This window comes from Schistocerca gregaria, chromosome 2 (genome assembly GCF_023897955.1).
Source record: "Schistocerca gregaria isolate iqSchGreg1 chromosome 2, iqSchGreg1.2, whole genome shotgun sequence".
Lineage (NCBI taxonomy): Eukaryota > Metazoa > Arthropoda > Insecta > Orthoptera > Acrididae > Schistocerca > Schistocerca gregaria.
In genome coordinates this window covers 373,850,123-373,866,516 of record NC_064921.1, presented here as the reverse complement: position 1 = coordinate 373,866,516, position 16,394 = coordinate 373,850,123, and the positions used below count along the sequence as shown (strand labels likewise).

At 39.2% G+C, this 16,394-nt stretch overlaps 1 protein-coding gene across 2 annotated transcripts in view; it reads left to right on the top strand.

The window, feature by feature from the left end:
• LOC126319999 (DNA repair protein REV1) overlaps positions 1-16,394 on the top strand; it is a 146,455-nt gene that overhangs the window by 103,152 nt on the left and 26,909 nt on the right. For both annotated transcript variants that reach the window (XM_049993745.1, XM_049993739.1), the window contains exon 10: positions 8,298-8,392. In XM_049993745.1, coding sequence (XP_049849702.1) covers positions 8,298-8,392 — 95 coding nt within the window. The remainder of the gene's footprint in view (positions 1-8,297; positions 8,393-16,394) is intronic.

Here is a 16,394-nt window from a genome sequence, read left to right as displayed (position 1 = left end):
GGCTCCCCCTAATGCATGGGTGAACTGTCAAAGGCTGAAGACTGTCAAAGACTGCGACAGAGACTGGAGTGTTTAGCTGCTGCCAGCTGTCCTATATTGCAGCAGGAGAGGGCCCTCATAGTTGTAGCTGCTGAAGGCATGGCTCAGTGTGTGGACGTCTTTGGATGCACCGGGTACCTGTGCAACTGATGTCAGCGTCTGTCAGAAACATGCTTTTCCATTGCCAGCTGTGAGATGCCAGTGGGTGGTATCACTCCATGGTACCACAGTTATGACTACAGAACAGATGTAAATGTGTACAGAATATCATTGCCAATGTCTGCTCAGTGGAGTATGTGGGGAGACTCACTAAATGATTGGTGATGTGAGTATGTGGAACTTCAAACAGTAAACCGGTACTGCATCATTCTCGGCATCCAGGAACTAAGAGATGTTTCTAGCTTTAGTTTTGTTTTCTATTAGGTCTTCTTTCATTCACACACACAAACAAGGAGATAAATAGATTGTGATAAAGCTTGAAATTAATCCTTCTTCATAATAAAAGTATATTACGTAAGACATTTTTTAAATGTGATTTGTGGGTTGAATTCTTCTCTTGACATTTATTTGAAAAGTTAGAATATTTGTAGCTTGTATGTGAAAGAAATTGTATTAAATGAACAAATCCAAAATATTAAACAAGGCAGTGCAAGAGTATGACACAGTAAATTGTATCATTCAATAAAGCACCTAATTTTGTGGAAATAAGAACCATTATTTTAAATCAAAACACTGTACACACATTCTCTCCTTGTTACTTGTATCCTATTTCTGAGGAACTTCATTTTACATGACTGTAATATGCTTACATCTCTTATCTTCACTATCAATGTTTGAGATGCATAGGTCAGTATTTGGGTGTAGTAGATTCTTTGCTTTTTTGTGGGTTGTATTTGTTCCAAACCAGGCTCCTAACACTTCACAGGAATGCTTGTGCCTGTCTGCCATGTTCACTGATCTTCCTCTCATTTCTTCCAGTTTCCTCTGTCACACTTCCCGAGTACTTAACACTTCCCACCTTCTTCAATTGTTCACCTGCAGTTCTTACTCCACTATTTGGTCTAGCTCTCTTTCTAGTTGTAAAGGAATCTCACATTTGTTTACACTAAATATCAACCTCACAAGCACCCAACTGTTCCTGAATCTCCTCCTCCCTGTTTCTGCAGATCATCAAGTCATCCATGAGCACCATTGCTTTCATCTTGTCATCCCCAGTTTTTTTTTCTTCCCCCTCCCACTTTAAACGTTATTTCATCCAAGACCACAGTGAATAGGAAAGGTGACAATGCATTGCCCCATTTCACATCACTTGTTTGATGGAATTAAACTGTTGTTTCATTTTGCACTTTCACACAACTCAGACTTCCACAGTCCATCTCTTCCAATATTCTTGATGTCTCTTTTTCCATACCCTTCTTTTGTGGTGACTGCCAGAACTTTCTTCTTTAGAAGATTTCTATATTGTAAAAAGCCATCACATGGTCTTCCTGAAATTCATAGTGGTGCACCTGGAGCTACCTCACTGCAAATATGAGGTCAGCAATTGACCTCCCTAGTTTGAATCCATGTGCTGTTCCTCTCTCACTTTGTTCTTGACCTTGTTTGGATTCTGACTCCAGGATATTTTTGTTTAACTTGGCACAATGTGCTAACACTGTGACTCCCCTGTAGTTTCTACAATCTTTCCTACTTCCTTTCTTGAATATAAGGACATTTAGCACCTTCTTCCAATCTTCTGGAGTCTTAACTTTCCAAACTACCCACATCACAAGGTACAACCAGTTACCCGGCCTCTCCTCCTGCCTTCACCATTTTGACACTTACCACTGTCATCACGTGATAAGGCCGCTCTTTCCCAGCCTCTCCTGCTGCCTGTCCTCCTTTCATCTTGTCCAGTACCATTTTCATTTCTTTCAATGTCAAGTCAGAGAATCATTGTTTGTGGAGACTGTACTGATTGAGAGCAGCTAGAGTAGTTGTCATCCAGTTTTGGACTGTTTGCCACAGAAAAGTTCCCATCAAGGACTAAAATATAAAGTGCAACAGCCATTGACAGTTTGTTTCTAGATCCAACTACCTTAATTGATTTAGATGTGAAAGTGGTAGTCCATGCTTTATTTGACAATCATGGTGAAACATTAACAACAACATATGGTGACCAATTAGCATCCATATCGTAGAAGTGAAGGATAGTGTAATATAACAGTATCATGAATAATTAAATTTTCTGTCCCAGCTGTTTCAGAATTACCGTTATTTACATCAGCCGAAATCAACTGGTTATTGTGTAAGAAGCAGTGATTCTAAAACAGCCAATGTGTCCTTCAATAAAACCTACCGAAGTGGCACAGTTGTTAGCAAACTAATCTTGCATTCTGGTGAACGGCAGGTCAAATACGCATCCAGCCATCCTGATTTAGGTTTCCATGATTTCTCTACATCACTCCTGGAAATCCTGGTTCCTTTGAAAGGGCACAGCTGACTTCCTTTATCATTGTCCCCTAATCCGAAGGGACCAGTGACCTCGCTGTTTGGTCCCCTTCCCAATATCAACAAACCTTCAATAAATTTGTGGCTGTGGCACCCAAAATGAAAAGCTTAAATCAACAGTGCCTCAAGCACAGTTTTTAGAGAGAAATTATAGGAAGAGATTGGCTGTTTTAGAATCACTGTTTCTTACACAATAATCAGTTGATTTCGGCTAGTGTAAATAACAGTAATTCTGTAACAGCTGGGACAGAAAATTTTATTGTTCATGATTCTGTTATATTACACTACACTTCACTTCACTTCTGCTTTGGTTCTGATTTAATCATTAAAAATGTTTACTAAAGGAATTGATGAGAGCAGCAGTTTTCTAAGGAAAGAAGATAGTTCTGATAAAGAAAATGATTTGAATAAAAATCAAACTTCAAAATCAGCATATCTGGTTTTTGCAGTCAGTTATTAATAGGGTGGTGCTAAACTGTATATCATGATGCTAAACTGCATATCAGTAATAAAAATTTGAATCACCACTGCTGGCATGCATAAAAATGCGTATAAGGAATTGTAATCAGATTGTGTAAATGATGAAAAGATAATGAAGGCAGGTTCTAAGACTGATCATGCGAATTTCCATATATACTGCCACAGTGGAGGCCAATCAGTTTAAATAAGTACATTTCAGAGTCTAATTGATATATTGACATAGAATCTGTACTTCAGGATACTGCACCATCTATCAAAGCATGCATCTACATTGGAAGCAAAGACAGAAGAGATTGAGGGAGATAAGATCTCTCGCTAGTTGTTGTTGTTGTTGTGGTCTTCAGTCCTGATACTGGTTTGATGCAGCTCTCCATGCTACTCTATCCTGTGCAAGCTTCTTCATCTCCAAGTAACCACTGCAACCTACATCCATCTGAATCTGCTTAGTGTATTCATCTCTCGTCTCCCTCTATGATTTTTACCCTCCACGCTGCCCTCCAATACTAAATTGTTGATCCCTTGATGCCTCAGAACATGTCCTACCATCTGATCCCTTCTAGTCTAGTTGTGCCACAAACTTCTCTTCTCCCCAATCCTATTCAATACCTATCCATCTGGTATTCAGTCTTCTTCTGTAGCACCACATTTCAAAAGCTTCTATTCTCTTCTTGTCCAAACTATTTATTGTCCATGTTTCACTTCCATACATGGCTGCAATCCGTACAAATACTTTCAGAAACGACTTCCTAACACTTAAATCTACACTCGATGTTAACAAATTCCTCTTCCTCAGAAACGCTTTCCTTGACATTGCCGGTCTACATTTTATATCCTCTCTACTTCAAACATCATCAGTTATTTTGCTCCCTAAATAGCAAAACTCATTTACTACTTTAAGTGTCTCATTTCCTAATCTAATTCCCTCAGCATCACCCGATTTAATTCGACTACATTCTGTTATCCTCATTTTGCTTTTGTTGATGTTCATCTTATATCCTCTTCTCTCGTTAGAGAAACTAGAATTATTTGTTTCAACAGATAGTAGTTCCCTTTTGAAGAACCACAAATAACTTTTATATACTTTTTTACTGCATTGCATCATTCTACCTGTGGAGTGATAGGGTGTCCAACTAATTTAGAAAAAAGGGGTATTAGAAGATTTACACAGAGGACAGTGTAGGTTAAAAATTTAACTCTTTCTTAAACATATTTCTACCTGGCTTTTGAGTCACATTTTCCCATAAAAGAAACAAGAGTCATGTTGAACAGAAACGAGGACAAGGATGGATAATTCTAATGATCTTGTCTCTCTAATACAGATGACAATGTGTAGTCAGTAGATGAAATTCCAATAGGACTAGTTTTGCAAATTCCTCCTGTCTGTTGTTAGAAGAATGAAACACGTGGCTACAAACAATAAATAAAAGACTCCGAATATAAAGCAAAAATTATTTGGAAACATATTATACAGGAAACAAAGAGGAATATATTTGGCTCAGTCATCTGAGCTACGCGAGCACAATGCTTAACATCCCCTCACAGCTTTACTTCCACTGATATCTCATCTCCTACCATCAAAACTTCACAGAAGTTCTGCAAAGTTGCAGGACTTGCACATCTTGAAGAAATGATATTGCAGAGACTTGGCTTAGCCATAGCCTTGAGGATGTTCCCAGAATGATTTCTTCACTCTGTGCATGACTCACAACCCATCCTTACAGCTTCACTTCCACCAGTACCTCATACTACCTTCCAAATTTCACACAAGTTCTCCTGCAAAGGATGGATATTGGTTTATTATGCATATTCTCACTCCCAGTGAAAATCACACTTAACATAAACAAAGTATTATCTTCTGGAAATGTTAACAGTAAGAATATTGTTTTCAGTAAGTAACCACTGTAAGCTCTCACTGCGTAGGTCTGAATGCAATTCTAATGGTTAGCTATTGCATTATAGGGTAAGAGACTTACTTCAGCTATGTTCACGAAAAACATTAAACTACTCCCTGACTGTACTTGGCTCTGAGCACTATGGGACTTAACTTCTGGAGTCATCAGTCCCCTAGAACTTAGAACTACTTAAACCTAACTAACCTAAGGACATCACACACATCCATTCCCAATGCAGGATTCGAACCTGCGACCATCATGGTCTTGCGGTTCTAGACTGTAGTGCCTAGAAATGCTCAGCCACTCCGGTCGGTGACTGTACTTGTCATAAGTGTAATTATTTACTACAAAATTAATCATAGGAGATGATAATGTTCCTCTGAACTAAAAGCTGATGTCTTTAACTTAATTTATTCATCTTCAAGCAGTGGAAAACACACCTGACTATATTGCATTCATTCACTTTGATTAAACTGACAAATTTCAAAAGGCATTCACTCTGAAGAAGCCCTGGACAATTTAACATTCTTATCTCAATGAAATACTCTTCTCAATGCTGTTAATCACTTTTATCTTAATTCTGCATATTTCTTACCCAGGACTCTTTCAGTACATGTTCGCTCAACTGAGACTGCTCCACTACTGCTTCGTGTGCTCTCTAGTAACTCGCATTATTGGCACCATACAATGATGTCCTCTCCATCATAAAAGGTAGGAAATTATAGACAGTTCTAGAAGCTAAGGCTTGCCAGCTAGTGCCTGCTGCTAGGAGACTCATCTGAAAGGATTTCGATTGGAGTATCCTTACACCACACTTCTCGAACCGGCCTCTTTCAGGGTCTTGGAACACTCCTACCTACTTCTCAGTACCTTTACTCCCTGATTGTTTCTGGAGCAGGTAATAAAAATCAGTTTCAGATGAACAGTGATTTTCACTGTCATAACACAACGAACAAAATAATTTTCACATTGACTTTGCTTTTTTGTCTAGAGTTGAAAGCTTCAAAGATATTTGTTAGATTCCCATCTCATGTAAACCACAATTTTTGAAGATATCTGCTAATACCAGAGTAAATTAGAAACATAAGTCCTCAGCTATTGTTTCTATACATAGTCTTAATATCTAGATTGAAGGAGTGAAGATTATTGTCACCTACTTATTAAGTAGCTGTGGTTGCTAGAAAGCTGCCTGATAAGACTATCAGTTTTTTGGATGTGAGATAGTTGTTGTTATACTTTAAATGTAATAATTGGTAGCATTCAATAACTTTAGTCATACTTAACACAGCAACAATGCATTTTGAGAGACACTGCTCTCGCCCTCAGGTTGTCAACATGCAGAACGTATGATTACAACTTTAACAACATCTATGTGGAACTGCAAAATACATTAAATACCCATTAGAGAGAGGGTGCTTATTGTACATTAAAATCTTCCACTTCTTCCCTTAACCATGACAACACACACCACGACAACGTACCAGGTGTTGCTTTCATCAACTGTCAGCTCCAAGTGTCCAGCCTATGTTTCTCCTGTTGTCTGGTTGTTATTGTGGCAGCTATGCCCCAGATGCCTGTGGATGTATGGCTACTGGCAGAGGAAATATGAAAAGTCAGCTTTAGGTGGCCATGTGTACGAAAAAGGCCACTCTTAAAGGGAATAGAGGACAACTAAGATTCTACACATGGAAAAGAAAGGAAGAAAACTCAACTTGCTGAGTGAGTTAGAAATACCTATTCATAAAAATAAATATGATGATGTTTTTAATCTGCAAATGAGAGATAACAGAATGAGCTTTGTCTATTTTAATTCAGATACATACTTATATTAAGTACTTTGTTGGGCTGGAGGTTGGCAGTATTTGGAAACAAGGCAAAGCAGGTGACCAACGGTATTGCATTATGGTTCATTCAGTAGCTGCACATCCAATGATACCTAGGATATAACAGCTCACCTACTCTCAGACACTAGAAAAAGATTCAGCTGAACACATTTAGTGTACACAGCAAATTAAGAGGACATGTCTTGGTGCATGGCTGCTGTGTTTGATGGTGCAGTTAAGGATGGAAGCAGAAGATTTTAACATAAGACGAGGACCCATAGCCCAGTATGTTTATACTGTATTTTATGAACACTGCAATTCAGAGTCATTAGAGGTTTAACTACATGTGCTGATTTTTGACAACTTGATGAGAGTATTATCTGTTGTAACACAGTTTGTAATAGTGTTAAGTATGCTGAAGTGGTTAAATGCTACCAGTTACTACTGGGCTGCATGACAAGCAGTAGTGTATTGTAGAGAGGGCTCTATTGTTACATATGTCAATAACTGCTGTGTTTTCTTTTAAATGTAAATGCAAATAAATTTTAGTCTACCAATAGAAGAGAAAAGAAAGTATTTACATAACTGAGAAAATAGTAGTTTTTTTCTGGGGATAGTGGCTTTCTTTCCAAATTTGCTATTTAACATGAGGTGGCATAAGAAGTATACTGATAGTGTTTTGTTAATGCAATGCACATATTGAATCTTTAAGAGTTCCTTATCTTTTGTTAATGTGCAATTTGACTCATGCCATGTCCCTGAAGATTCACTTTTCTCGATAGGATCTACAGAATTCAATGAATGAAGAATAAATGAGTGCTAAAAGCTACTCTGTTTTGCTTCAAAGTGGAACTTTATTAGCTATGCAACTGCAACAATAGTGAATTTGTGATGTGACAAAATTGATTTATACTTTATCCTATTACTCCATATCCCTGCTGTTTTCTGTCCATTTTATTTCCGCCTTGCTATTTTTTCCCTCTTCCTACTTGTTCCCTCATTACACTTGTCCTGGCTTCACCATAGCCTGTTTTTTTTCTTTACACCATTTTTTTCCTTCTGTATCTGCTCCCTCTTAATACATTTGTATCACCATAATTACATCATCTACTCTTCTCTTCCACACTGGCTTCATTATATTATTTGCACACTTCTTAACTCTTTCTCCATTTACAACCATCGCCGCACCTCCACATCCCGTCCCACTTCTAATATGCTATCCTATTACTCCATGTCTCCTATTTGTGTATATCTTCTCTCCATTTCTCGTTTACTCTTTGTCCGTGACCCACATTGTTGCTTGTAATGCCCTCTGCCTCATGCTCTCCATCCCCTTCCAGTCTATCATAGTCTCTCTCTTTCTGGCTCCACATAGAGTTCTTTGCATTTCTCCTGCTACTTTGTATCTTGTACACACTGATTAATTTACCGTGTCCTCCATTTAGGACTCACAGTGAACTGTTCACCAAGAATTTGTTCTTTACACTTTTTTAGCATAAACACAGTGCATTTGAGTAGTCAGTGTATAATTAAAAACTGTACAAAATCAAGTTACAATTATTTCTTCTTGTAGATTCTGGAAAGTCAACAGACAGAGTGCTTCCAGTTCCTGATTCCATTGTGCATCTTGAGAGGGGTTTCAATGATGAAAATCAGAATACACATAATGTAAGTATTTACATAATTTGTCATTTACATAATTTGTCTATTCATTTTTGTGGCTATATAATGTTCATAAAATCACACATTAAATAACATATTTATTCCAGAATGTATATTTACTCTGTAGTGGCATGTGCACTGATTTGAAACTTCCTAGCAGATTAAAATTGTGTGCCTAGCTGGGACTCTAACCTGGGCCCTTTGCCTTTCACAGACAAGTACTGAGTTATCAAAGCATTACTCATGACCTTCCTCACAGCGAGCTGAGGTACTGGCGGAAGTAAAGCTGTGAGTGCTGGTTGTGAGTTGCACTTTGTTAGCTCAGTCACTAGAGTACTTGCCTGTGAAAGGCAAAGGTATGAGTCCCGGTTCGGCACACAGTTTGTCTGCCGGGAAGTTTCAAATCAGTGCACGTTACACTGCTGAGTGAAAATTCATCCCTCAGGTTATGGTGAAGCCATTTCTCTGCAATATCCTTTCTTCCAGTAGTGCTAATCCCGAAAATTATGCTGGAGAACTTCTGTGAAATTTTGAAGGTAGGAGACTGAGTGAGATGGCACAGTGGTTAGCACCCTGGACCTGCACTTGGGAGGACGAGGACTCAAACCCGCATCCGACCATTGAGATTTAGGTTTTCCGTGATTTCCCTAAATCGCTCCAGGCAAATGTCAGGATGGTTCCTTGGAAAGGGCACACAGCTGGTTTCCTTCCCCATTGTTGACACTGTCTAAGCTAGTGCTCCATCTCTAATAACTTCAGTGTCAACAGGACATTAAACCGAATCTTCCTTCCTTTAGAAGGTAGGAGACATACAGGCAGAAGTAAAGCTGTGATGCATGTTGTGAGTCATGCTTTGATAGCTCTATTGACAAAGCATATGCTCATGGAAAAATGTCAGGTTTGAGTCCCAGTTCAGCAAACAGTTACAATTTGCCAGGAAGTTTTAAAATCTTGATTTATCACATCATGTGGTTTTCCCTCTAATTTATTATTATTATTATTATTATTATTATTATTATTTGCTCAGACTGTATTTCAGTATTAGTTTAGGTCCTCCAACATCTGAGGATATTATCATTAACCATAATTTTACCTTGGAACTCTTCCATTTGGTCCGTGTTTGCATAGAATAACAATAATATCAGAAACTGTGTCCACCTTGATGCAAAACACTCTCTGAATTCAGTATTCCCATTATTTTTATTTGCTCAGAAAGATTTTCAATGTGCGTCCAGATCAGGGTTGCATGTAAATGCACTCTAAATAAAAACATTTCCACAGTAATATTTGTTTTTTAAATAAAAACTGCCTTTTCCTGCTGTGTTGTATTTTATTTCTTCCAGGCTTAAAGGCTTGTTCTGTGAAAACTGGAATGATAAAATTTCGTTTTGATATGCAATCTTTCTAGATTATAAACCAGTTCACATACTATTTTTTACATAAATAAGTGATAACTTACAGTTCTTCGGTTTTTTGCTGGCATCTTCATTTCCTCTCATTTGGTCATATGCGGGAGGTCGCACTGTAATTTCACTTATGAAAAAGAAGCAAGTTTTCATGTTAAGAATTTTTTTCTTTGCAGTTTTCATATTGTTTGCAGTAATTGCTGTGGAGCACCATTACTCTTCTATCACTATTTCTAGATATTTTACCGATAATTGTGATTCAAAGTCATAACTATACCTACAACTAGTGTCAGAAGACTAAGAGTGCTCCACAGCAGTTAGCGCAAACAGTATGAAAATTGTAAAGAAAAAAGTTGGTAACATGAATACATGCCTATGTTTTTCAATTGAGGCTGTAGTGCTACCTCCAGCATATGATCAGATGAGAGGAAACACAGATGTCAGTTAAAAACACAAGGAACTGTAAGTAATCACTTATTTACGTAAAAAATAAGATGTGAATTGTGTTATAATCTACAAATATTGCATATTGAAACAAAACTGTATCATCCTAGATTCTGCTGAAGATGCCTTAAAGTAGAAGGTGAAATATGTCTAGAAGAAATAAAATACATTTTTATTTAAAAGATGAATATTTCTGAGCTTGCTGCGGATGAAGGCCACACAAACGGGTCACTTCCACAATGTTTGTTCAGATAAATCTTGTATCACAGTTTCTTGAATTTCAGATAAACATATGAACTGTTTTTGGAATGTATGTTATTAGAGACACTATTCTTTCTCAGCCGTTATCTGAAACCTGCTTTCTTTGATGTCAGACAATAAATGAACATTTTTATCTTGTTGTTGCTAACTGTCAGCTAATACAACATGGTGAGCAGCAGTGTAAAGCTCTGCATCACTCAAAAAGAACAGTAACGCTCTATCACACTCTTGTAAACTTGACTTGAAACAGAAACAAATTCATGTGATGATACTAAATTAAGCTAATTTGAACACATCATCACGATCATCAGTTTTCTGCCATTTTAGCAGGTTCTTTGTGTGTCTGTTCCTTCCTGCCATCCATTGCTTCCTTCTTAATATTGCTGTGTATGTAGCCATCCATCATATCATCCAGAATCAAAAGTCTCTTCCTATCTCACCTTGTTTTCTCTTCTGCGTACCTCTTTAAGACATCTTTCTATAAGGCTCTCCTTTTTAGGATTCCATGCCTCAGTCAGTAAAATGGAACAGTTATAGGATTGCTTTGTCGGTCGTCCGTCTGTCTGACTGTTAAGAAACCTTTTTCTGAGGAATGAGTAGATGTATTAAGTTGAAATTTACATACTAATGTTTGCCTTGTCAGTGTAAAAACTTAGAGCTTCTGAGTCATTGCAGTCAAAAGATACAGTTATTTATGTCACATATTTTGATGCTCACAAACTCCTTCATTGAAGCCTATATCATCTTCCTGTTGACCTAGAATCATGAAATTTGGCAAGAAGCAAAGTTTCACCAAACATATAAAGGGAAACAGTGAAAATTTCGGATTTGTTATTACATCAGACAAGAAAAGTTTTTTCTTTGGTCACTTGTTACCTGAATGTACATTTGTCCATCTGTTAAATGCCCCTTTTTCTCAGAAATTACAACAGCAAATCTGAAATTACACAAAAAATTTAAACTTAAATTAAAACATTATCAAAAGTCTAGGAATTTCCTATACTAATGTCTTGTCAGTGTCAACCTCGATAACTGGCAAAAATAGTTGAGTCTCATTTCACAGGATGGACGAATCATCTCTACACATATTTAAGTTTATACAGAATCCTCACTGCACGAGTCATATTAGACTTGGCCAATTTTTTTCTCTTAATATATTTGCATTGCAGTTTCTTTTCCTTCTTTTTGTTGTGTTCAGTAATTGTCTTTGCTCTCCTATTGTTCTTAGGATCTCTTGATTTTTCACTCTATCAATCTAACTTATTCTTCCCATCCTCTGCCATGTCCAAAACTCAAGAGCCTTCAGCCTTATTCTATCTTCCTTCCTCAGTGTCAGTCTTCAACACCATACAACAGGGCATTCAATACAAAAATCTTATTAGTATTTTCCTCAAAACTTTGTCCACATTGTAGCAGAATACAAAGTGTGTAAAAAGTAATGTGGCTGATTTTTTTATCTACCAAAGTTTTTGTCCCCAAATGAGAATACTGTCCCCTTCATAGTAGTTCCCTTCAGCCCGTAACATGTCAGTCACATTATTTTGAGTGTTCTCCAGAGCCCCAAAATGACATCCTTTTAAGACCTTTTTCAATTTTGGGAAAAGAAAAAGGTCACAAGGACTCAGATCAGGTGAATAATGAGGGTCTGTGGATCAACAAAAGCAAACCGAGGATAATGGAATGTAATCAAATTAAGTCGGGTGATGCTGAGGGAATTAGATTAGGAAATGAGACACTTAAAGTAGTAAAGGAGTTTTGCTATTTGGGTAGCAAAATAACTGATGATGGTCAAAGTAGAGAGGATATAAAATGTACACTGGCAATGGCAAGGAAAGTGTTTCAGAAAAAGAGAAATTTGTTAACATCAAGTATTGCTTTAAGTGTCAGGAAGTCATTTCTGAAAGTATTTGTATGGAGTGTAGCCATGTATGGAAGTGAAACATGGACCATAAATAGTTTGGACAAGAAGAGAGTAGAAGCTTTCAAAATGTGGTGCTACAGAAGAATGCTAAAGATTAGATGGGTAGATCACATAACTAATGAGGAGGTACTGAATAGAATTGGGGAGAAGAGGAGTTTGTGGCACTACTTGACTAGAAGAAGGGATCGGTTGGTAGGAGATGTTCTGAGGCATCAGGAGATCACAAATTTAGCATTGTAGGGCAGCGTGGACGGTAAAAATCGTAGAGAGAGACCAAGAGATGAATACACTAAGCAGATTCAGAAGGATGTAGGGTGTAAGTACTTGGAGATGAGGAGGCTTGCACAGGATAGAGTAGCATGGCGAGCTGCATCAAACCAGTCTCAGGACTGATGACGACAACAACAACAACAACAATAACATGGATCAACAGGAAAGCCTTTTCAGGTTAAAAATTCCATGTTGGAAGCAGCTGTATGACATGGGGCATTGTCATGATGCAGCATCCATTTTTTTGCAATGTCTGATCTCACTTGATCCACCTTTTTCCTGAGACTTCCAAGGACATCTTTGTAAAACAAGTGGTTGACATTATGTCCTGGACAAACAAATTCTTTAAGCATTATATCCCTACTGTCAAAAGAGCAAATCAGCATTTCTTTTATCTCCCTAAGTGAGATTCATCTTCAACATGTTCTGAGCCTTCCAAAAATAATTTGTGCTGATGAAAAACTTGTAAATCTTGATGAGGAATGTTCCCCATAACCGTTTCAACATTTCAAAGGGTACACTTACAGATTCCCCAAGTTTAACACTAAACTTGGTTTAGCATAACATTGTTCTAAATTTTACTGTTTCACTTTTATAGCACACAACAGACATGCAACTTCACTGATGGTGCCCTAAAAAATCACATGACAGCTGTACAGAGCTGAAACTCGGACTGCGCATCTTGAAAGGATGAATGTAGTGGTCTACACAAGTAGAACAATACAGTGTTGCCACATCACTTGCAGTGTTGTCAATCTCATTACTTTACACACACACACACACACACACACACACACACACACACACACACACACATTGTATTCGCCTTTTCTTGCAATATGACTCTTTCATGGTTTTCATTACTGTGCTGCTTTTCCAGCTAGTTTCTATTTTTCTTCCTAGGTATTTAAAGTTTTGAGGCTGTTCTAATCTTTCTCCATTCAGCATTATATTTAACTTTTTATTTCCTCATAGTTTCATTACCTTTGTTTTCTTTGTATTGATTTTCATTCCATAAATCTTTCATTTAGCTTCAGTGTATCCATGTTATCCTTTAATTCTTTTTCATAATTTGCCAGAAGGACTATGTCATCTGCAAACCTCGAACACTATGTTCTTCCTCTAACTTTTGCCACTTGTAATTTTGCTGGCAATCATATTTTGTAGGTACAACTGGGAAGGGTAAGAGACAGACTGCAACCTTGTCTTAATTGTTTTCCTGGTTCTAACCATTTTGCGCCTTCTCCTCTCACTTTCACTGACTCTTTATGATTTAAATATTATTGTTGTTGTTGTTGTTGTTGTTGTTGCTACAGGATCAAATAATGGCAAATACGGATGGAATAATGACAATATTATCAAAAGGATAGATTGCTACCCACCATATAGCGGAAATGTCAAGTGGTAAACAGCACCAACAAAAAGACTACAAAATACAATAGCTTTCAGCAAGAAGGCCTTCTTATGAAATAGACATCATACACATACACACATTCATGCAAACACAGCTCCCACATACATGACCACTGCCTATGGCTGCTGAGACCAGATTGTGAGCAACTGCACAGGATGGGAGAAGCAATTCAGGTGGTGGGGGAAGGAAGAGGCGGTAATGAGGAGGGGAAGGACATCAGGGTAGGGGTGGAGGAAGTAAAATGCCTGTTGTGGCAGCCGTACAGGAACGAGGTGGAAAGAGTTTAGGGCAGCTAGGTGCAGTCGGGACGTTAGATGGTGGGCAAGGGGTAGCAGGAAAGGAGATGAGTAAAAAGACTGTGGGTGAGCTTGTGGAACAGAAGGCTGTGTAGTGCTGGTGTGGGAACAATGAAGGAGACAGGTAGCTGAAGGACAACAACCAATGAAGACTGAGGCCAGGAGGGTTATGGGAATGTAGTTCCCAGCTGAGCAGTTCATAAAAGCTGGTGTTGGTAGGAAGGATCCATACGGCACAGGCTGTGAAGCAGTCATTAAAATGAAGAACGATGTTCTGGATAGTTTGCTTGGCAACTGGGTAGTTCAGCTGTTTCTTGGCCACAATTTGGTGGCCGATCATGCAGACATAAGCTTGTGGGTTAGCACCTGGAATCCCAAACTGTCATCTGGTTCAGATTCATTGAAGATATTTTCGTGATCTGGATTGATGGTGAGGATGCCCTATCCTCAGTCCTCCAGAACCTCAACACCTTCCCCCCATTCGCTTCACCTGGTCCTCTTCAACCCAACAAGCCACCTTCTTCGATGTTGACCTTTACTACAAAGATGGCTACATCAGTACCTCCATAATATCAAACACACCATCCACCAGCAATACCTCAACTTTGATAGCTGACATCTACTCCATACCAAGGAGACACTTCCGTATAGTCTAGGCACCCATGGCTGTCACATGTGTAACTGACTAGCAGTCCCTCTTGAAATATACTGTGGGCCTCACTAAGGCCTTCACAGATCGTAATTATTCTCCCAACCTTGTACAGAAACAGATCTCTTATCTCTCCGGTCACCCACCACCTCCCAAAGTCCCACTGTCCTGCCACGGAGGAGCATTCACCTTGTGACTGAGTTCTACCCAGGACTGGAGCAACATTCTCCGCCAGGGTTTCGACTGCCATTCGTTGTGCCCTGAAATGAAGAATGTGCTACCCACTATCCTGCCCACCCATCCCAGAGTGGTATTCTGCCACCCACCTACACAGTATCTATGTCCATCCCTTCACAGTCCCTGCTGCCACCTTTTTGCATCACCTACACAGTATCTATGTCCATCCCTACACAGTCCCTGCTGCCACCTTTTTGCATCATGAGTCATATAACTGTAATAGACCTAGATGCAAGACAAAGACATGTCCCATGTGTCCTCTCACCACTACGTAGTCCAGACTGGTCACAAGCATCGCGTGTGTGTGTGTGTGTGTGTGTGTTTGAGGTTTACGGGCGCTAAACAGCGTGGTCATCAGCGCCCAAACGCATAGAAACAGGAACACAAGCGATGAAGGGACGAAGACGGACGCCAAACAAGGAGAACGGCTAAAAGACACAGGCCTGACGCAGTTCCATATGCACACGTACAGAGGCAAAACAAGAGGAGAAGAAACACACTAAAAAAGGAAAGGAAACACAAGGAAAAGAGAACAGATACCGAAGGGAAACAAGGAGGTAATCGTGACTGGCGGACCTCTTACCTAAAACCTGGGTGAGCCAGTCACCCAGCAGCACATTAAAACCTTCTCCCTAAAATCCGAGGCAACAGATTGGACAGGACACAAAACCGTAAGACCTTAACCACAGTCACTGCGTCGTCTTGCAAAATAGAGGGCAAATCCGGTGGCAAGGAAACCACCGCCCTCTGGTCAGAGAATAAAAGACAGTCAAGTAAAATGTGGCGGACAGTAATCTGGACGCCACAAGCACTGCAGATTGGTTGGTCCTCCCGCCGGAGTAAAAAACCATGCGTGAAGGGACTGTGGCCAATGCGGAGGCGAGTGAGGAGAACCTCATCCCGCCTGTATGACTGGTAGGACGTACGCCATGGTCGCGTAGTGGCGTTTACCAGACGCAGCTTATTGTCAGAAACTGCCAACCACTCCTCTTCCCATTGATGCATAACACGAAAACGCAAAAGGGAGGTTACAGCATGGAGGGGGACGGCACATTCAACAACGTGAGGGAGGGAACATGCATCTTTGGCAGCCACATCCGCCAGTTCGTT